This window comes from Malus domestica, chromosome 05, assembly GCF_042453785.1.
Source record: "Malus domestica chromosome 05, GDT2T_hap1".
In the NCBI taxonomy this organism is placed as follows: Eukaryota; Viridiplantae; Streptophyta; class Magnoliopsida; order Rosales; family Rosaceae; genus Malus; species Malus domestica.
In genome coordinates, this window is record NC_091665.1 from 42,591,617 (window position 1) to 42,614,962 (window position 23,346).

A 23,346-nucleotide genomic window follows, 5' to 3' on the forward strand; every position below is an offset into this window, starting at 1 on the left:
CTTGGATCTGGTCATGTGTTACTTAATGAGCAAGCTAAATGTCACTTTGACGTATCTTTCTATCATTCATGGTAGATTACAATTTACAACTGATTAAGCTCGAAGTTAAGGAGGAAATTTATGGAAAAGGGGCATCTAATAAATTCTAGGAAAACACACACACACACCAACAAAAAAAATTAAAAAAGCGAAAGACACCCAACTGACCAACGTCGAACACAACAAAAACCTTCTAATTCCGTATTTTTCAAGTTTGATATATTCATCAACTATTCATCAAGGCTAATTAATGCAGTCCTTTTCAAGGGTTTAAAGAATGGTCTGCAATGGAGGCTGCACAAGACCATACGTGAGGTTGAGATCCAAGTCTAACGTTTGCATTTGGAAAGTCACATCATTGACAATTCAGAAAAAAGGAAAAATAAAGAGTTAGTTGCAAAATATAACCATGAAGTTTGGAGCTACTTGAAAAAAAAAAAGAAAAAAGACAACACTTTTAATTTTTACGTAACTACAAAAAGTATCTAAAGTTTAACAATTCAAGTCATTCTTGTATTCTATATCAAAATCGTTAGAAAATAATTGATTTGAGAGCCGGCCTAATTGCTTTTTAGAAGAGATCTCCTACTTTTGATGCGTAAGCAACTAACGGAGCCTGGACAATAAGTGAGAAATGCCTTCAGTCCTCAACAGTGTATTTGTGTGTGCAATGCAAACAAGTTGAGCAGGTTGATAGGCGAACCCAATGTTAACCCTTCATTGGGAATTTAAATTTTTTCCTAATTCTAACCTTACCAATCGAATTGAAAGTCAAGTTGAACTCTGAGCAGGTTCGGTTTAACCCAACCCAAATAACACCTTTTGTAATTAGCTAAAAAATAAAAAGAGACGCATGCATGTTGCTTGGAGCCTTGGCGATTGCCTCTAAACCTAAACCCTAATTCCTAAACTTGAAGGGTAAAGTTGGAAATTAAATTTTTGTTCATAGAAGATCAAGTCACATGTATTGGTAGAGAGATTTTTCAGTGTGACCGTCACACGAGGTGGTACACTACATGTCCCTATATAAATGGTGAGATGTGTGTTAAAATGTTAATAACTTAAAAATTAAAATTTTCCATCACTTACATAAAAACACGTGGTGTATCATCCGTATTCCCATCACAACTAAAAATTTACCGTATGCCAAGTTCTCACTATGCCAGACGAAGTCAAGGACAAATTTTCCGGGAAAGTTTACTAAAGCGTTTTTTCCAACACACAACCTTATATATGCCGTAGGACATACGTAAAATGTCATCTATAAACAAGTTACATAGAGCGTGTTCTGTCATTATTTGTTGCTTCAAAATGCAAACGGAAATGTCTGTCTGTCTCACCAGCGCGAATCGCGTCCAAAGGTTCTGGCTTCTGTTTCCCAGGCTCATCATCTACTTTCTCACCATTCTCTCCTATGGAGTTGAAGCTGGCAGTAGAACCAATGTCACCAACGTTGGCGCAGTCATTAACGTTAGTTCTCGTATTGGAAAAGAGCAGAAAACCGCCATGGAGATCGCAGCTGAGAGCTTCAACAACCGTTCAAAGACTCATAAGCTCATCCTTCATTTTCCCGACTCCGGCAGAGACCCCTTTCTTGCTGCTTCTGCTGGTGAGAAAGCAGTTAACACATGACATGATGGTATTTATAATAGCTAATTAGTTTGGAAATGTATAAGTGCTGATGAAGATTTTTTATTTTTCGTTTTATGTTACAGCTGAAGAGTTGATAAAGGAAAAGAAAGTAGAAGTAATAGTTGGCATGGAGACATGGCAGGAAGCAGCTCAAGTAGCTGATCTTGTCGGAAACCAAGCTCAAATTCCGGTGATTTCGTTTGCAGCACCCTCTATAACCCCGCCACTAATGCAACGCCAATGGCCATCTTTGATACGAATGGCAACAAATGGTTCTGCTCAGATGAAATGCATTGCGGATATAGTTTCAGCCTACCATTGGAAAACGGTGGTTGTGGTATACGAAGATGACGGCTATGGCGGCGATGTTGGGATGCTAGCTCTTTTGACCGAGGCGCTTCAAGATGTCGGTTCAAAGATTGAGCACCGTTTGGTTCTTCCGCAGATTTCTTCGCTGTCTAATCCAAACTGGGTTGAGCTAGAAGAGATGTTGAGGCTTCCCAAAATGCAGTCTCGGGTGTTTATCATTCTCCAGTCATCGTTGCCTACAGTGACTAATCTATTTCGATTGGCTGGGAAGATGGGACTTGTTGGAAAAGAGTCAGCTTGGATCATCACCGAGAGTATTGCAAGTCTGCTTGACCCTCAACACGCCTCTGACATGAAAGGCACCCTGGGAATCAAGACCTACTATGCCAATAATACTAGTTCTTATACAAATTTCCGGAAGAAATTCCAAACGAAGTATTCAGAAGGAAATAGCGCCCAGCCAGGAATTTATGCTCTTCGAGCATATGATGCTATTGGAATCATTTCACAGGCTATAGGAAGAATGACTGATAACACAACTAGCCTTGAGGTGTTGAAAACCGTATTGAGCAGTTATACAGGTTTGAGCGCGAACATGCGGTTAAACAGCGGTGAGGTACTGTACTCTCCAATTTTCAGGATTGTAAATATTTTGGATGAGAATAGATTCCAAGAATTGAACTATTGGACACCGGAACTTGGGTTCTCATCGGATGAAGCAGGGGAAAACAAATTCAGTGATGTTGGTGGAGTAATCTGGCCTGGGAACCTAACTAGTGCCCCGAAAGGCTGGGCAATGCCTACTGTTGAGAAGCCAATGAGAATTGGGGTGCCGGGTAAAACTTCCTTCAGCAAATTTGTGAAGGTTGACTCAGATAAGAAGAAGTCTGTCGACGGTTTCTGCATTGCAATTTTTGATTTGGTCATAAATCGTTTGAACTATTTTCTGCCGTATCAATTCGAAGTTTTCAATGGCTCGTACGATCATCTTGTGGAACAAGTCCATAAAAAGGTAAAACCATCATTTATTTTTCTATTTTTTCATAAAGATGAATTTAAATACTGTTTCGCTCTTTCATTGGTTTTGATTTGACTATATGCTTACAGGTTTATGATGCTGTCGTTGGTGACATAACCGTGCTAGCTGACCGGCTGGACAAGGTGGAATTCACTCAGCCATATATGGAGTCTGGTTTGTCAATGATAGTTCCGGCAGAACCCAAAAAATCAACATGGATGTTTATGAAACCTTTCACATGGCAAATGTGGGTGGTGACTGTTTCCATCTTAATCTACACAGTGTTCATCGTATGGTTCCTGGAGCAACCGTCAAATCCAGAATTTGATGGCCCCTTGAAGAATCAGATTGGCACAGCAACTTGGTTCACCTTCTCCTCTTTGTTCTTTGCTCACAGTAAGTACCAATTTTGTACATTTCACTACCAAAAAAGTGAGTATTAGAAGCGCTTCTTTAGAGGCGAGGGGTGGATTGTCCCTGACATACGCCCCTATTTGGCTTTGTAGCGGCCATTCTAAACGCCCCTACCACTCTTTTCTTCTTCATAATGTATGATAACCAATGACGATCTAAAATTTTCAGGACAAGCCTAACTACGAAAATAGTCGGGTCCAAAATTGTTTGAGAATTGATCTTATCCTCATTGTAAACCTATGTTTTTATTTCACAGAAGAGAAAATCTACAGCAACTTGACGCGAGTGGTGGTCGCAGTTTGGCTCTTTGTTGTACTGATCCTGACCTCAAGCTACACCGCTAATCTCACTTCAATGCTCACCGTTCAGCGACTGAAACCGAATGCAACATACATCGACACCGACTCGAAAGTTGGTTGCGACGGGGACTCATTTGTCATTGAGTACCTGCGGAATGTCCTTGGATTCAAAAAAATCATCGAAGTGAAAAGTGAATACGACTACCCGAAAGAATTCAAAAACAAAACTATAGAGGTCGCCTTTCTTGAACACCCATATGCAGAAGTCTTCATTAATGAGAACTGCATAGGATATACTGCCACTGCACCCACCTATAGATTTGGAGGCTTGAGCTTTGTGAGTAATGAATAAATTGTTCACATTCTATTTCTTTCTGCACGTACAAAATACAAAAATATGCATAAATAGAACTGGTTACAAACTTTTGGTCGAAAATATCTCAATAGAAGTTACCATATTTCTGACCAACATAGCGAAACTAAAAAAATCGCTTTCGTGTTCACCTCGCAGATATTCCAGAGAGGTTCTCCAATAGCGCGTGATTTCACAAAGGCGATTCTAGAGCTGTTGGAGAATGGAGATGTGAAGAAGCTACAAAATGAATGGTTGACTCCCAAGGAGTGTCCAAGAAATACAACTTTGAACGAACCAGAAAGCTTGACCCTCAACAGTTTTTCAGTCCTCTATGAAATATCAGCTGCTACTTCCACCTTATGTTTTCTGCTCTCTTTTACTATCCGGCTGAGGAGGTTTCAGCATCAAGAGGCAGCAGAACAAGGCAGTGCAAGTCCGTGCGCGAGCGGAGAAACGCTTTGGAACAAGGCAGTTAGAATGGCAAAATTTTTTTGCAATAGAGAGATTAATGTTCCAACCAGAGCTCCAACTTTAGCACATTACGCAGAAGAATGGAGTTCTCCAAGGTGGGAGCCACTGGCAAAGCTACATAGGAGCAAGGAGGGGCGGCCGCCCCTCCGGTCGTCGGAAATCGCCATGAAAGCAAGAATTCGGCCCCTCCGATCTTTCTGAACCTACTGAAATCTGGGGGCGCTGTGCTACTGAGTTTTAATTTTATTGATGTGGTCTTCTTTTAGAAACGCACTACCAGCGCACCATTTTAATTCTCTTCCCTCTCTCTCATTTGTTTAGACTATAGAAATACAAAAGGTTGATGTTTGTTATTGTTCTTTTTCAATCCTTGTTATTACTTCTAGTATTTAAAATTATAATACAAAAGATTGATGTTTGTTATTGTTTTTTCTCTATTCTTGTTATTATTTATAGTATTTAAAATTATTTTATATTTTGTTCTTTAATTCTTGAGAAATGATGATTTTGAGAACTTGATTCAGATACACAAAACTTTTGTGAGGAAAATGATATTAGTGTTCTTATTATGTGAGAGATGTTTTTGCTTTTATTGAGAGAAATGTTTATATTGCAATAGATGTACAACAATTGTGTGATAGTTTGATTTTTATATTGAGATGCTTTTATTGATAATGAGTCTATTATGCGACCGTTTCAGAACATGAAGCATTGCCGGCAACAATTGCAAGATGTTTGTATTGATAAATTATTAACGACATTAATATTGTCTATTATCTAAAAGAATTTGATTGCCTACATTTTTTTTGGAATCTATTATGCTTTTAAATTTCGCCCCTCCCCTCGAAAATTCCTGACTTCGCCACTAGTGGGAGCACTCTACCACTTCAAGTTCCACTACTACCCGAGCATCCTCATCAGACCAAAAATCCACCAGAAATTGAATGCCTTACAATCCAATCCAATACAACACGCCTAAACCAAAATCAACCCAACCGGTTCAATTCCCGTGACTTTACTAGCTAAAATGCCCGCGCGATGCTGCGGGTTGTAAAACTGTGTTAAACGTGTGAAATATATTAAAATCTATTTGTATTCTCATCAAAATCTAAAAATCATCCAAAGTGTATTTGCATATCACAAAATATAAAATGTCTTGAGTAAATATAGAAAATCTTAAATGCATTTGGGCACACGTACCATTTGAACAATAGGGATAGGGTTCTTGGTATGCTGCAACCAGTAAAGTAGCTAGGTGCAAATATCATCCATATTTTCCCATCTATATTATGAAATACTTATTGTTCAAAATACTCTAGCAACCTTTATACAACATATTGGTTGACCAATCAATTTTTCAAATATTGATCCGAGTAGTACAAAAGTATGTAATCTCACATCTAGGATTGCCCATCCCTATATATACAGCAAAATAGCTATACAACTCCATCATTGCAAGTACTCATATCATCTTTCATTACATCCCTGACAAAAAAAAGAAAAAAAAGAAAAAGAAAAAAGTGATTCAAAAATATATTTTAAAGTAGACTTTCAATCCCCCCCGCCTGGTTCGTTTGCCTAATCCCTAAGCCCACTCAAAACATAGAAGAGTTGGACAGTTGGGTCTTAACCTTAAGCACACTCACATACAATATAGTTTGTCTCTCGGATCACATTCGTTTAATGGATTTTTTGTTAGCCAGATATAAAAAATAAAAAAATATTGGGTAAAGCAGTTGACACATGACATGACGGTATTTATAATAGTTAATTAGTTTGGACATGTATAAGTATTGATGAAGATTTTTGATTTTTCGTTTTAATTTCTGTTGCAGCTGAAGAGTTGATAAAGGAAAAGAATGTAGAAGTAATAGTTGGGATGGAGACATGGCAGGAAGCAGCTCAAGTAGCTGATCTTGTCGGAAACAAGGCTCAAATTCCGGTGATTTCATTTGCAGCACCCTCTATAACCCCACCACTAATACAACGCCGATGGCCATCTTTGATACGAATGGCAACATATGGTTCTGTTCCGATAAAAATGCATTGCGGATATAGTTTCAGCCTACCATTGGAAAAGGGTAGTTGTGGTATACGAAGATGATGGCTATGGCGGCGATGTTGGGATGCTAGCTCTTTTGACCGAGGCCCTTCAAGATGTCGGTTCAAAGATTGAGCACCGTTTGGTTCTTCCGCAGATTTCTTCGCTGTCTAATCCAAACGGGGTCGAGCTAGAAGAGATGTTGAGGCTTCCCACCATGCATTCTCGGTTGTTTATCATTCTCCAGTCATCGTTGCCTACGGTGACTAATCTATTTCGATTGGCTGGAAAGATGGGACTTGTTGGAAAAGAGTCAGCTTGGATCATCACCGAGAGTATTGCAAGTTTGCTTGACCCTCAACACACCTCTGACATGAAAGGCACTCTGGGAATCAAGACCTACTATGCCAATAATACTAGTTCTTATACAAATTTCCGGAAGAAATTCCAAACGAAGTATTCAGAAGGAAATAGCGCCCAGCCAGGAATTTACGCTCTTCGAGCATATGATGCTATTGGAATCATTTCACAGGCCATAGGAAGAATGACTGATAACACAACTAGCCTTGAGGTGTTGAAAACCGTATTGAGCAGTTATACAGGTTTGAGTGCGAACATGCGGTTAAACGGCGGTGAGGTAAACCAAATAAGAATTGAACTATTTTGGATGAGAATAGATTCCAAGAATTGAACTATTGGAAACCGGAAGTTGGGTTCTCATCGGATGAAGCAGGGAAATACAGATTCAGTGATGTTGGTTTAGTAATCTGGCCCGGGAACCTAGCTAGTGCCCCGAAAGGCTGGGCAATGCCTACTGTTGAGAAGCCAATGAGAATTGGGGTGCCGGGTAAAACTTCCTTCAGCAACTTTGTGAAGGTTGATCGGTCCAGGCAAGGCTCAGATAAGAAGAAGTATGTCGGTTTCTGCATTGCAATTTTTGATATGGTCATAAATCGTTTGAACTATTCTCTGCCGTATCAATTTGAAGTTTTCGATGGCTCGTACGATCATCTTGTGGAACAAGTCCATAAAAAGGTAAAACCATCATTTATTTTTCTATTTTTTCATAAAGATGAATTTAAATACTGTTTCGCTCTTTCATTGGTTTTGATTTGACTGTATGCTTGCAGGTTTATGATGCTGTGGTTGGTTACATAACTGTGCTAGCTGACCGGCTGGACAAGGTGGAATTCACTCAGCCATATATGGAGTCTGGTTTGTCAATGATAGTTCCGGCAGAACCCAAAAAATCAACATGGATGTTTATGAAACCTTTCACATGGCAAATGTGGGTGGTGACTGGTTCCATCTTAATCTACACAGTGTTCATCGTATGGTTCCTGGAGCGCCCGTCAAATCCAGAATTTGGTGGCCCCTTGAAGAATCAGATTGGCACAGCAACTTGGTTCACCTTCTCCTCTTTGTTCTTTGCTCACAGTAAGTACCAATTTTGTACATTTCACTACCAAAAAAGTGAGTATTAGAAGCGCTTCTCTTAGAGGCGAGGGGCGGATTGTTCCTGACATACGCCCCTATTTGGCTTTGTAGCGACCATTCCAAACGCCCCTCAACAGTTTTAAAGGCCTCTATGTAATATCAGCTGCTACTTCCACCTTATGTTTTCTGCTCTCTTTTGCTATCTGGCTCAGGAGGTTTCAGCATCAAGAGGCAGCAGAACAAGGCAGTGCAAGTCCGAGCACGAGCGGAGAAACGCTTTGGAACAAGGCAGTTAGAACGGCAATTTTTTTTTACAATAGAGAGATTAACGTTCCAACCAGAGCTCCAACTTTAGCACATTACGCAGAAGAATGGAGTTCTCCAAGGTGGGAGCACTCCACCACTTCCAAGTTCCACTACTCCCGAGCATCCTCATCAGACACAAAAATCCACCAGAAATTGAATGCCTTACAATCCAATCCAATCCAACACGCCTAAACCAAAATCAACCAAACCGGTTCAATTCCTTTGACTCATAGAGCATTACTAGCTAAAATGCATGCGTGATGCCGCAGATTGTAAAATTGTGTTAAACGTGTGAAATATATTAAAATCTATTTACATCCATATCAAAATCTAAAAATCATCTAAAGTGTATTTGGAGATCACAAAATGTAAAATGTGTTGAATAAATATAGAAAAACTTAAATGCATTTGGACACACGTACCATTTGAACAAGAGGAACAGGGTTCTTGGTATGCTGCAACCAGTAAAGTAGCTAGGTGCAAATATCATCCATATTTTTCCATCTACATTATGAAATGCTTATTATTCAAAATACTCTAGCAACCTTAATACAACAGATTGGTTGACCAATCAACTTTTCAAATATTGATCCAAGTAGTACAAAAGTATGTAATCTCACATCTTTGATTGCTCATTCCTATATATGCAGCAAAATAACTATACAACTCCATCATCGCAAGTCCTCATATCATCTTTCATGCATCTCTGACCGAAAAAAAGAGGTGATTCATAAATACATTTGCCCTAAAGTTTAGACTTTCAAGCACCCCGTTTGGTTCGTTTGCCTAATCCCCAAGTCCACTCAAAACACAGATAGAAGAGTTGGGTCTTAACCTTAAGCCCACTGACATACAATAACAACTAAGGAAAACTAATGATAAATACTTGAAAACTTTGAATTTTAACAATAAGGACAAAATAAATGTAAAGTGAATAGTACCAAGATTGACTTTTTAGTGTAAAAATATCGTTTTTCGTTAAAGTGAACAGTAACGGGAGCTTTTTGTTAAAGTTCCCTAAAAACTAATCTCTCTGCAAGTGCTAAAGAGAGTTTCATTTAATGGACTTTTTGTTAGCCAGATATAAAAAAAAAAATATATTGAGTAAATTTTATTTTATCTCCTCATGTTTATGTGCAATTATAATATATTTAAAACATTTTAATCTCATACATTTCCTATTGTTTCATTTCAATTTCATACCTCCGTTAGAAAATTTGTTAAATTAACCGTTAAATGATGCTGTGACAAATATGGAATCCTCATTTATGGTAATATGGAACAAATGAAAAAAAAAACATTTTAAAATGATTTTTCAATTCGAGTTGGATTGGCCCGCCCATTAGAGATCGATTTCTCAGGCTTGCATGGGCTGGCCAAGTCGAGTTGAGCCCTCATATATTTTTTTCATAATGATCTTCATACTTCTTCTCTCTTTTTATCTTCATTAAAGGCTATATCTAACTAAAACCAATAATAATAGGTTTTTAATTATTAATTTATTAATTACTATAGGTGGGCCTAGTAAGCAGTCAAGCATCAACACATGCAAAAAATGTGTGTGCATAAATTAGAATGATTCTTGGATGGATGGGCACACGACGAAATACGGGATTAAGAACGAGGATATCGAAAATAATGTAGGAGTTGCCGCAATTGAAGATAAGATGAGAGAAAATCGGTTAATTTGGTTTGGAAATGTGAAACGAAGAGCTATATATGCTCCGGTCAGAAAATGAGATTATGGGATAAAAGCTCAGGATCAAAATGGTAGAGGAAGACCAAGGAAGACTCGGAAATAGGCTTTAAGAAAAGACATAGAGTACTTGGAGCTAATAGAAGACTTGGCGCAAAACCGAAGGCAGTGATGTTTTATAATTCATTTAGCTGACATCATTTAGTGGGATAAGACTTAACCTTGTTGGAAATAAAATACAAAGAGAAAGAGAGAATAGAGGAAGATTGAGAAGAAAAATCAGAGTATCTATTATCTCATTAGATAGTCTGTTTATAGGTCATTAGATAGTCTATTTACAGGTTTTAGAGTTTACATGAAAAAAGTGTTAAACTATTCAAATATTACATACTGACCTATAAGTGAACAACTACATAATAAATATTAATTACAACAAACCTAATAATATCAAGGCCATGAAGCATGGAGCCCTTTATATACCTACGGTCAGCCCTTGGATCTGGTCATGTGTTACTTGAAGAGCAAACTAAATGTTACTTTGACGTATCTTTCTATCATTCATAGTACACACAACTAATTAAGGTCGAAGGGAGGAATTTTATGGAAAGGGAACGGCTAATAAATTGTAAGAAAACACATAAAAAATGGGCAAAGACACCCGACTCACCAACGTCAAACACAACGATGATTTTCTAATTCCGTATTTTTAAGTTTTCCCGATCATTAAGTTGGGTTTTATATTTCAATTAGGATTCTTGTTTCAATTAGAGTTATTAATTGGCTCTACTATATAAACAATTGTTTGAGGCCAGTGTGTCAAATTTTCAGTTGCATACGGTCACACTGTGTTTCTTGTACCTCAAGCAATTGCATTCGTGCGTGCACACACTCTCTTTCCTTAAGCTCACGCGGATTCGTACGTATTTTCTGAAAGTGACTTTCAAGTGTCCATGGGAATGGCGTGGAGATAAATTAACCAAATTTGTATCTGAAATTGATGGTGTACTATATTGTTGATGTGGAGCAAGGGAAGTTGGTTGTGACAAGAAAGAACCCTTGATAAAAAGCAACTCATCACGGCGATTAAACATGCGAAGCTCTGGAGAAGTCAAAAGGGTTCGAAAAACTAGCGGATTCAACTCGAAAACCAGTTCAAGGACATGGTCATTGGTGAAAGTAGCAAAGTGGTGGCAAAGGCAAAAAATTTGTCGACCTCGATTTGTCTGATGAAGAAGTGGGTGAGGATGGGTTGGCACAAATATAAGTAAAAGACTGGATTGCATGAAACAGGAATGTCAAGGTGGTGAGGAGACGACACAATGGTGCTGCTAGTTCAAGGATTTGCATGATAAGCAAGAATATTGTCCAGGTGGTGGTGTCCAAACCTATCGAGTGTTGTTACGTGTTTTGACTTCTCCACATGGTGTTGGAGGATTTGCTGGGGATGCTTATCACGCGTTGCTGCATGTTTTAAATTTTCTACGTGCTGTCGGGTGATTGATTTAGGACACGACCACTTTAAATCGTCATCGGTTTATGTAAGTCTTTATTTGGGAATGCAGTCAAACATTATGGCAATAAACATGAAAATAAGCAACTGATGAATAACACGGAACATGACACTGATGCTTTGAATCATAGCAAAGAAGGGAAAGACGGCGCCAAAGGAGGCAAAGTAAGCAATCCTGACAACCTAGAGGATCTTCTATCCTCCTGCCCTTGGGGTGGTGGGGAGAGAATACAGAATACTTCCTCTGTGTGTGGGTGTGGTCGGACCACATGGACGGACCTTAGAATTTCTCCCAATAACCAACCGCCGCAACAGCAGGATACGGTGGCCATGCTGATGATGGATGAAAACATAGCAATTGATCCTTTCACTTTATTCAGTGATGACAATGTTCATAGTTGCGTTATTTTGTAAAATTGCTAGATTTTTGTCTATTTTTTGGGTCGATTAAATTTATCTCATTGGATTGTTATGTCCTCTAGGATTCATATTTTTGTTTCTTCAAAAGAGGACTAGCTGGTGGATTCGCCATGCTAGTCCATTCTTCTAGGGGTTGGAAAGATTTACAAAGGCATTTCAGTCTTCTCTGACCACCATCGTGTGATTCACCAGCATCAAGAATCGAATCAGGACATTTCGTGTGAAAAACAGGCTTAGAATACATCTTCAACCATAGAACACCCCCCTGGTGGTTGTATTCATATTTTTGTTTGAGTTGCGAGATTTTATTTTACTTTTTAGTTAGTGTTATTGGATTTTTGCTTATTACTTTTAATGGGCAAAATTTTCAAATTAAACGTTCTTGACTTACTATTCTTTCATCCATGACAATTGACTTTGTAAACAAACAAGTTTCAATGAAAAATGAGGAATGATGCTGTAAACACGAATATTCCTGCAATGAATGAGACAAGAATACGTGTACAAAATAATATTTGTATTAATAATTTAGGGGTTACAATCTCTTCTACAAATTTAGCCTCTGATTCGATCTTTGTAATGCATAGATTTGTGGATTGTGCTATTAATCCAAGGGTCGTTGGGGCTTGATCTTGAAGGTTGACAAACGGGTCTTCAAGGGGCTTTTGGGCTTGATTTTGAAGAACGGTTGTGCGGATTTCTTCAAAGGCTTTTGGGCTTAATCTTGAAGGTTGATGGGTGAACGGATCTTCAAGGGTTTTTAGACTTGATCTTGAAGAATGGTTAGATGTGTGGATTTGTTGATGTTGTTGATCCAAAGGGTCGTTGGGGCTTGATCTTAGGATGAACGGACGATGAACGATGAACACTTTCTTCAAGAGTCGTCGGGGCTTGATCTTGAATTGGTGGAAGTTCTTTAAGGGCCGTTGGGGCTTGATTTTGAAGGAGGATTTGACGAAGAACGAAGAGAGCTTTCTTGATCCTTCAGGATTGGCTTGGGAGCTTTAAAGTTTCAAAGCTTCAAGGTTTTGGTGTGATGTGAATTTGTTATGAATTGGTGTCCTAAAATGAATGAAATGGTCTTGTATTTATAGAATTTTTTCAAGGCCTAATTTTGAATATAATATTAAGATGAAATAAATCATTTCTGTTAGGTGTTGACACGTGTCTGTAGACATCGAAATTTCGGTAAATAAATGTTGACCGATAAATCAAAGTTTCAACGCTCATGTATTACATAAATTTTACACGTAGCGTGTGTCTAAACAAAAAATCGAAATAAGTTGGAAAAGTCATCAAACAGGACACGTGTCAACACCTGGCAGAAACGACTTATTTCATCTGGGATATTATATTCAAAATTAGGCCTTGGAAAATTCTATAAATACAAGCCCATTTCATTCATTTTAGGAAGAAAGAAACCAATTCATATTACACCTTGAAGCTTTGAAGCTCTGAAACTCCGAAGCTCTCAAGCATCCAGGTTCCCGAAGAATCAAGAAAGCCTTCTTCGTTCTTCGTTCATCGTTCTTCCAAGATCAAGCCCCGACGGCCCTTGAAGAAAGTGTTCTTCGTTCATCGTTCTTCCAAGATCAAGCCCCAACGGCCCTTTGGATCAACAATCATCCACCAATTCAAGATCAAGCCCCGACGGCCCTTGGATCAACCATCCACCAATTCAAGATCAAGTCCCGACGGCCGTTGAAGAAAGCACCATCGTTCATCATCCATTCATCCAAGATCAAGCCCCAACGGCCCTTTGGATCAACAACGTCGACAAATCCACACATCCAACCATTCTTCAAGATCAAGCCCAAAAGCCCTTGAAGATCCGTTCATCACTGTTCTTCAAGATCAAGCCCAAAAGCCCTTGGAGATCCGTTCGTCACTGTTCTTCAAAGATCAAACCCAAAAGCCCCCTTTGAAGATCCGCTCAAATCCACCTTCAAGATCAAGTCAAAAGCCCTTGAAGAACGTTCATCCTTAGATCAAGCCCAACGGCCCTTTGGATCAATCACACATCCACAAATACACACCTTACGGAGATCGAATCAGATGATCAAAATAGAGAGAGATTGTAACCCAAAATCATCAAATACAAATATTTGTTTGTGCGCGTTGTTCTTGTCTCTTTCGTTTCAGGAATTTTCCGTGTTCACAAATTGGCACGCCCAGTGGGACAATCTCTACCTCTCATCTCTTTCTCCGTTCAAGAAATTCAAGCGCACTTCCAAAATTAATGGCATCAAGGAAGGCTCAAACTGTTCCCGCAACCGGCGCAAAGAACAAAAGCGTCATCGTCGCAACTGGTGTCACTTTGGGCATCACGACTCGAAGCATGGCAAGAGCTACTTCTGTCGCCTCTTTCACTTTTGCATCAACTCTGCCAAGGGAACAAAAGCACCCAAGGCACGAGCCTTTGATCACCTTAGCCTCACTAAGGGCACCAAGGGGGGAAAGCCCAAGGAAATACTCCGAATCCATGTTCTCCGATGCCGATTCAAGCGACAGTTCAGCCATGCAAGTCATGACCATTGGAGCAACTTCAATCGATGAGCAGCTGGCTCAAATGAATAAAGCAATCGCAAGGCTAACCCGAACTGTGGAAGAAAAAGACTTGCAAATTGCAGCACTAGTCAACCGACTGGAGGCGCAGGACGACGATAAACCCGACCCAGAGGATGATCCACTAAAGGGAGGAGCTGGCGGAGACGAAGAACCCCCGGTGAAGAAAATCGATGGGAAGCCGGAGCCAGACCAAGCAGCGTCACTCATGGGATCTCTTTCTATCCAGCAGCTGCAGGAGATGATCACCAACACCATCAAGGCACAGTACGAAGGGAACTCACATACCTCCTTATTCTACTCGAAGCCCTATTCCAAGAAGATTGATGCCCTAAGGATGCCAAGGGGTTATCAACCACCAAAGTTCATGCAGTTTGATGGAAAAGGAAACCCAAAGCAGCACGTTGCACATTTCGTCGAAACTTGCAACAACGCGGGGACGGAGGGAGACTTCCTCGCCAAGCAGTTTATGCGCTCGCTGAAAGGAAATGCCTTTGAGTGGTACACGGACCTAGAGCCTGAGTCCATCAACAGCTGGGAGCAATTAGAGCGGGAATTCCTCAACCGCTTCTACAGCACCCGCCGCACTGTGAGCATGCTAGAGCTAACGAGCACAAAGCAGTGGAAGGACGAGCCAGTCATTGACTACATCAACAGATGGCGCACTCTAAGCCTCGACTACAAAGACAGGCTCTCGGAGACCTCTTCAATCGAGATGTGCGTCCAAGGTATGCAATGGGGTTTGCAATACATCCTTCAAGGCATTAAACCACGGACCTTCGAAGAGCTAGCCACCCGCGCCCATGACATGGAGTTGAGCATCGCCCATCATGGGAAGAAAGAACCGATCGCCGACTATAAGAACGACAAAGTTCTTGGGCCAAAGTTGGAGAAGACTGCGTGGAAATCCACCAAGGAAGCAATGACAGTCAACACAGCTCCCGTCAAAATCCCTACACGAGGCAAGGCGATTCAAGCCAAAGGCTTTCGTGATCAAGAGATGCGTAGACGCACTTTGAAGGAGCTTGAGGAGAAAAATTATCCATTCCCCGACTCTGATGTGGTTGCCATATTAGAAGACTTGCTGGAAAAGAAGGTGATTAGTTTGCCTGAGTGCAAACGGCCAGAAGAGATGAATCGCACTGACAATCCAAGGTACTGTAAATTCCACCGCTTCATCAGTCATCCGACAGAAAAATGTTTCGTGCTGAAAGATTCATCATGAAGCTGGCTCAGAAAGGAATCATCGAGCTAGATCTTGACGATGTGGTGCAGTCAAACTATACCACCTTCACTTCTGGCTCTTCCGACTCAAAGTTTTCACCTCAACCACTAGGGGCATCCTCCAAGACAAGCAAAGTTGAAGGATGGACTCAAGTCACTCCTAAGAAATTGCACAAGAAGCATACGTCTCCTCCACAAGTCCGCCAATCGGAAAGGGGGCAAAGCAGCTCTTGTCAACCTTCAAAGCAACGTGATCGTGTTGAAAATGATGAAATTTCAACACATAGATCGTCCATCCCCATCACGATGCGCGATTTCTTTCCTGAAGACTTTTTCAATCACTCGGTCAAGGCTCCTTGCTATGAAGATTGTGAGGAACGCCTCTCCAAAATTGCTTGACAAAATTCACAAAGCTCTTTGCCCGCACGAGTCTAAATTGCATGGCACAAAGCTCCTGGTCTGCACGAGCATAAAAGGCAACATCAAAGCTCCTTGTCCGCACGAGCCTAAACTGTAGGACACAATGCTCCTTGTTCGCACGAGCCTAAACTGCACGAACCAAAGCTCCTCGCCGGCACGAGCCTAAACTGCATGGCACAACGCTCCTGGTCTGCACGAGCATAAAAGGCAACACCAACGCTCCTTGTCTGCACGAGCTGAAACTGCAACACGGCACCAAATGCTCCTTGTCTGCACAAGTTAAAACTGCAAACGACACCAACACTCCTTGCCTGCATGAGTTAAAATTGCAAACGGCACAAAAAAAAAATTCCAAGAAAAAAAAAACAAGTATTTTGAACTACATTTTGACTTGATCTCTTTCTTTGGAAGGGTACGTAGGCAGCTTGAATATTCAATTTCAAGTTCAGTCACATCAAAAAAATAAATAAATAAATAAAAATAAAAAAATAAAAAAAATGTTTTATTAAATAGAGTCAATTTTATTACAGAAAAGAAAAATAAAATAAAATAAAATACATATGTTTTATGTATTAAAAAAAATAATAATAATAAATAAATAAATACAGATTCCTTTTATATACATATATATATATATGACCTCTATCCAGCCAGTCCATCAAAAAAGGGTCATCCAAACTCAAAAGGAAGCTATCCAGGCCCAAGTGACAGCCTCCAAGCCCAGGCTTCCCTCCAAAGCACAAAGAGCGACGAAAGCGGTGAGGTCGGGGTCCGGATTCACCAAACCCGATGGCTCCCCGATTTCCTCCAGAGCGTTAATCTCAATACAATATCGTCCCGTCATCATCTGCTCCGCCGTCCTCGTCTTCGGGTTGACCGTCTACATCATGACCCGAGCCAGACCTGTTTACTTGGTCGATTACACCTTCACCTACGCCAATGTCGAGCTCTCGAGCTCTGCTTCAATGTGGCTCTCAACCGCCTCCCAACAACACCAGGCCCACCGGTGCTATTCCTCAAACAGGCCCCGAAGACCTTGAAACCAAGCCCACCGTGATGTTGTTCATCACCGATGCCATCTGCTCCATTCTCCTCATACAATTCTTGGTCAGAATAAAGGGCAATAATTTCCTCTTCTCTTTGAGACCACCATCCGCTTCTCGTATCAGTTCCCAATTCTTCTTCTCCCGCAAACCCTAATTTTGAAGCTCAGGAGCTCCGATTTCCGCAGATCTGGCGAGATGTGCTGAGGGAGAACGCGAGGAAGAAGTTCGAGGAGGCCCGATTCGAGATGGATCCGGAAGTTATAACGCGACTACTCATCGGCGATCATGATGCGGTGCAGTCGGCGATAGATGAGCTCGCCGAGAAGCAGCGACAGCAGATTCAGCAGAAGCGCAGGAGACCCAGTCTGCGCTTGAGGTGCTGATGAAGCTGGCGAGCGAAGGCCTGGGATTGAACCCGAAGAGGTTGCAGGAGATGACGTGTCTGGAAGGGAGGGTGATGGCAGGCCATTACTACCCGTACTGCCCACAACCTGATCTGTCGGTTGGGCTTACATCTCATTCTGACAACGGGAGTGCTGGCCGTGGTGCTTCAAGACCGCATGGGTGGGCTACAAGTTAAGTACGGTGACGGTTGGGTGGAAGTGAAACCTGTTCCCGGTGCCCTCGTCATCAACGTTGGGGATTTTCTTCAGATTGTGTCCAATGGTGAATACCGAAGTGTAGATCATCGTGTGTTGGCGAACTCATCCCATGAACCCCGTGTGTCAATCACTGTGTTTTTTCAATGTGAGTAGAAGGGATGACCCATACGGGCCATTGCCGGAGCTGGTCTCCCCGGAGAAACCAGCGCCTTACCGGCAGTTTACGCTTTCAGAGTTCATGCAAAGGTTCTTCAATAAAGGGATGATGATGGCAAGCGAGCATGACCCGCAGATTGATCCATTTGACTAAAGCAAACCAGATGAATAACTTAGCGGTGTTATCTCCTTGTTGATGCAGCTCGGGAATATTTTCCATTCCGCCCCTGATTTCTCCGCCAACTCTTCCTCTCCCCCAATCTGCGAGCAGACCAAGCAGGTTTTGGCTGATGATGTCGTGACAAATCCCGAAAAGATGGCAAATTGGTGTTTGGCATGGATGGATCTTGGTTTTTCTTCTGTTTTGTGATAAACCCAGATGGAATGTTTAACAATTTTGGATGGTTAATTGTATGAAGCACGTCGGCATAACATGGCAAATAGGACAGCATCTCCGCCATTAAACATAATCCTTTGCAGCGATTGGCAGTGCAACGGATGCGCAGTGGCGGTGCTCGGTGGCAGTACAACGGGTGTGCAGCGGCTATGCTCAGTGGTTGGGCTCAGTGGCTGTGCTCTGGGTTCTAGCTGGATCTGATGTCAAGATCACCTCCACCTCCTCCGTCTCTTGCCTCGCAGCTGCCAACAACTTCAAGGACCGCTGTCAAATGACTAGCCGGCCGAGAAGCCCTTCCTCAAACTCGAGCTCCGCTCCCTGCAAATTCCTCTACCCACCACCCAAATTTATACAGAAAAATATATAATAAAAAAAGGGATGGTGGAGCAAAGTGGTGCTGCCACCACGTAAAAAAAAAAAAAGAGGTGCATCAGGCACCATGTGCTATAAAAAAAATTAAATTTAATTAAATTTAAAAAAAAAAGGAAGTGGTGGGTGCATCCAGCACCAAAAGAAAAAAAAGAAAAAATAAATAAATAAATAAATAATAAAAAAAATATAATAATAAATAATTAAAAATTAAAAAAAAAATTTGCATAGAGAGAAATAGAAGGTCCATTTTATTTATTTTTCTGGAAATTTTACATAAATTTGCATTATACATACATTTAAAAAAAAATCAAATCAAATTTACAAGAGGGGATCTTCAAGGACGATCAGGTGGCGCATCAGTACTCGGCGGAACCCCAGGAGAAGGAGGCACTGAAGGTTGATCATTTGAGGCTTCATTACGCGGTACAACCCCAGAAGAAGAAGGCAAATGCTGCTGGAACAAACCCACAAACCTCTGATGATCAAGTAAAATCTGACCATCAGATTCCTGCATCTGGTCAATTTTCCTCTTCATGTTTGTGGCATAGTTGTGTGCGAGCTTGTGCAACTGTTTATTCTCATGCTTGAGCCCTCTAATCTCCTGTTTGAGACTCATCACTTCAGCCGCCAACGATTCAACTTGACGGGTTCGAGCAAATAGGCGTTGGGCCATGTTGGACACAGAACCCGCACACTGCACACTAAGAGCCAGAGACTCCTTAACAGCCAACTCATCAGACCGCCTGGAAAGTAGTCTGTTATCTTTGGGAGTGACAAGGTTCCGGGCCACCACCGCAGCGGTCATATCATTCTTCATCACCGAATCCCCAACAGTAAGAGGACCAGTAGGGGATATGAAGGATGGGCGCCATATGTTATCTGGAGAAGACGGGACTACCTCTTCACCAAGGTTCAAATCAAAACGACGGTCGGAGGGTCCATACATTTTCAAAGGTGTTGAAGAAAGAAGAGGTCGGACAAATCAAGATCTTAGAAATGCAAGAAGGGAGTTTCTACAAGCGAAAATTCAAGTGTGCTTTGAAACGAACTGCGTGCCTCTATAAAAATCAGCACTCGACGGGATTTCAGAGATCGAAGAGGTGAGCTCAGAGTTCGAAAATGTCGATTCAAAAATCGAAGAGGCAAGCTCAGAAATCGGAGAAGCATTTTGCTTTTCCAGACGCGTTAGCACCCGTCACAAGCAAGCTCAACTTTGCGGAAATCACGGGCAATTTGTTAAAGCGCCAATCCCAGGTATCGAAGAGGCGCCAGTCTTTTTCAGCCTCGTCAGCACCCGTCACGCGTAAACTCAGCTTTGCGAAAATTACGAGCAATTTGTCGAAGCGCCGATCCCAGATATCGAAGAAGCGCCAGTCTTTTTCAGCCTCGTCAACACCTATCACATGCACACTCAACTTGACGAAAATTACGGACAATTTGTCGAAGATTTCTGATAAAGAAGAAAACACGTGAAGCCATACTGATCAATCACGCATTGGTTACCGACACGAGTAAAAGAATAGTACCTCTACAGGTACTAAAGAAATTCCTATAACTGTCCACCTTCACCCTTCATAGCAAGGCAGACATATAGAACCTTTCTTCATCTCTGAGAATGCCTTCCCAACGAAGCCTCTCGGGTCACTCAGTGTTCCTTATTCCTTGGGGTACCTCTGCAAGCCAATGACTCCAAAGCAAAAGTATCTCATATCACCAGGGTAGAAAGCAAGAGTATGTCATATCATGCGTTCTCCCTATCCTTTCCTCTGTCCTTGTTCTTACCTACAAAGACAAGGATAAAGAAAACAATATGCCGGAACCTCCACTCAAACTCGGGTAAGGAACCGACTGCTTGGAACCCTTCCCTGATTGCCTACTTAGCACTGCTCTCGAGTACTCGTCTCCCACTGCTGCTGTACTTCCAAAGAAGCTGCCACATCTGCCTGAAGAACGGATAAGGTAAGTGAAAATGATACCTTGCAGCATGTGGAGACAACGTGCAGAAGAAACAAGCAGAGAAGAATGCGGTCTGCACAGTCAACTCAGCAGAAGGAGTCCGAACTGAGGAACTCGAGAAGCTGCCACATCTGCCTGAAGAAACAAGCAGAGAAGAATGCAGCATGCACAGTCAACTCAGCAGAAGGAGTCTGAGATGAAGAACTCGAGAAGATGCCGCATATGCCTGAGGAACAGTTAAAGGAAATGAAGATGATACCTTGAAGCATGGGGAGACAAGTGCAACAAGCACGTGCTGAGTCATCCGCTACTTCTTCAAAATCAAAAGTATCTCATATCATCAGGTTTGCAATCACTCTGGGTGGAGGACTCGTTTTGACCCTCAAATTCTTGGGTCGACTTGCTAGGCGTTGTGGGCTGCATGTGCCGTTTCACCACCCTTGGATCAAATCCTTAAAGATCAAGTCAGCAACTGGAAGAAGAACCCCTCAATCTTGAAGATCATACCATTGACCAAACTGTTCAGGTGTGAATTAGAAAGATTGAACAAAGAAACAGGCTGTCACCTTTACCTCGTGCCTGCTCGCCATGTGTTCGAATCAACCTTCGAGATCGAGCCTCAAAGGCCCTTGAAGAAGCTTCCAGCCAAAGTTCAAGATCAAGCCTCAACGGCCCTTGAAGAAATCACAAATCCGATTCAAGATCAAGTGTTTACCACCCTTGAATCAAATCCAGTTCAAGAATAAGCTGTGGAAAGTCAACAATTGGAGGAAACCAGAAAATCCTCCAACCCAGTTCAAGAATAAGCTGTGGAAAGTCAACAATTGGAGGAATCCAGAAAGTCCTCCAATCCAGTTCAAGATCAAAGCTGTGGAAAGTCAACAAGTGCAACAAAATACGTGCCGATTCATCCACTACCAAAGCCAAAGATCATCTACCACATGAAGTTTCTTGTGGTCCAATTTCAACCTTCAAGATCAAGCCTCGACGGCCCTTGAAGAAATTTCAAACAAAAGTTCAAGAACAAGCCTCAACGGCCCTTGAAGAAATTTCAAACAAAAGTTCAAGAACAAGCCTCAACGGCCCTTGAAGAAAGCTCCAGCCCAATTCAAGATCAAGCCTCGATGGCCTTTGGATCGACATCTACAATAAGGGACTTCAAAACACATCTCCTACACATGACAAGCACATGTATACGACGCGCCTTAAAGTGGGGGCATCTGTAGACATCGAAATTTCGGTAAATAAATGTTGACCGATAAATCAGAGTTTCAACGCTCATGTATTACATAAATTTTACACGTAGCGTGTGTCTAAACAAAAAATCGAAATAAGTTGGAAAAGTCATCAAACAGGACACGTGTCAACACCTGGCAGAAACGACTTATTTCATCTGGGATATTATATTCAAAATTAGGCCTTGGAAAATTCTATAAATACAAGCCCATTTCATTCATTTTGGGAAGAAAGAAACCAATTCATATTACACCTTGAAGCTCTGAAACTCTGAAGCTCTCAAGCATCCAGGTTCCCGAAGAATCAAGAAAGCCTTCTTCGTTCTTCGTTCATCGTTCTTCCAAGATCAAGCCCCGACGGCCCTTGAAGAAAGTGTTCTTCGTTCATCGTTCTTCCAAGATCAAGCCCCAACGGCCCTTTGGATCAACAATCATCCACCAATTCAAGATCAAGCCCCGACGGCCCTTGAAGAAAGTGTTCTTCGTTCTTCGTTCATCGTTCTTCCAAGATCAAGCCCCGACGGCCCTTGGATCAACCATCCACCAATTCAAGATCAAGCCCCGACGGCCCTTGAAGAAAGCACCATCGTTCATCATCCGTTCATCCAAGATTAAGCCCCAACGGCCCTTTGGATCAACAACGTCGACAAATCCACACATCCAACCATTCTTCAAGATCAAGCCCAAAAGCCCTTGAAGATCCGTTCATCACTGTTCTTCAAGATCAAGCCCAAAAGCCCTTGGAGATCCGTTCGTCACTGTTCTTCAAAGATCAAACCCAAAAGCCCCCTTTGAAGATCCGCTCAAATCCACCTTCAAGATCAAGTCAAAAGCCCTTGAAGAACGTTCATCCTTAGATCAAGCCCAACGGCCCTTTGGATTAATCACACATCCACAAATACACACCTTACGGAGATCGAATCAGAGGATCAAAATAGAGAGAGATTGTAACCCAAAATCATCAAATACAAATATTTGTTTGTGCGCGTTGTTCTTGTCTCTTTCGTTTCAGGAATTTTCCGTGTTCACAGTGTCTTTATTTGATGACTTTTCCGATTTATTTTGAGTTTTCGTTTAGTCACACACTACGTGTAAAAATTTATGTGACACGAGAGCGTTGAAATTGTAATTATTGGTCAACATTTATTTCACTGAAATTTCGATGTCTACAGATACCTTTCATACCCAGAAGCAAAAGTATGGTTTACATAATTATAATTTTTAATTATTCTCTCGAGACGTCTGTCCATGGATGTGTGGATAAATATTTTCTTATTAAAAGTTATGTTAGGAATACTAAATTTACAAGCTAAATGATGTGGCATCAATAAAAAATAAACACGTTAATCAACAGTTAAGTAATAATTCAATCATCAACTTTCATGTCATTTAGTTTACAAAATTCTATCTACATATTTAGTCTTCC

The 23,346-nt window shown here is 41.3% G+C and overlaps 2 protein-coding genes across 2 annotated transcripts; both read left to right on the plus strand.

Moving 5' to 3' along the window:
• The first annotated feature begins 1,268 nt into the window (after positions 1–1,268).
• LOC114825185 (glutamate receptor 2.7-like) lies at positions 1,269–4,960 on the plus strand. Its single transcript, XM_070822794.1, has 5 exons — positions 1,269–1,648; positions 1,755–2,992; positions 3,088–3,394; positions 3,669–4,048; positions 4,223–4,960. The coding sequence occupies exons 1-5, from the start codon at positions 1,294–1,296 to the stop codon at positions 4,736–4,738; spliced, it is 2,796 nt and encodes a 931-aa protein (XP_070678895.1). The 5' UTR covers positions 1,269–1,293; the 3' UTR covers positions 4,739–4,960.
• Positions 4,961–7,240: 2,280 nt separating this feature from the next.
• On the plus strand, positions 7,241–8,168 carry LOC103435091 (glutamate receptor 2.7-like). The gene is made up of 2 exons (XM_029103592.2): positions 7,241–7,613; positions 7,709–8,168. Exons 1-2 carry the CDS (start codon positions 7,386–7,388, stop codon positions 8,060–8,062), a joined length of 582 nt encoding a protein of 193 aa, XP_028959425.2. The 5' UTR covers positions 7,241–7,385; the 3' UTR covers positions 8,063–8,168.
• The last annotated feature ends 15,178 nt before the right edge of the window (positions 8,169–23,346 follow it).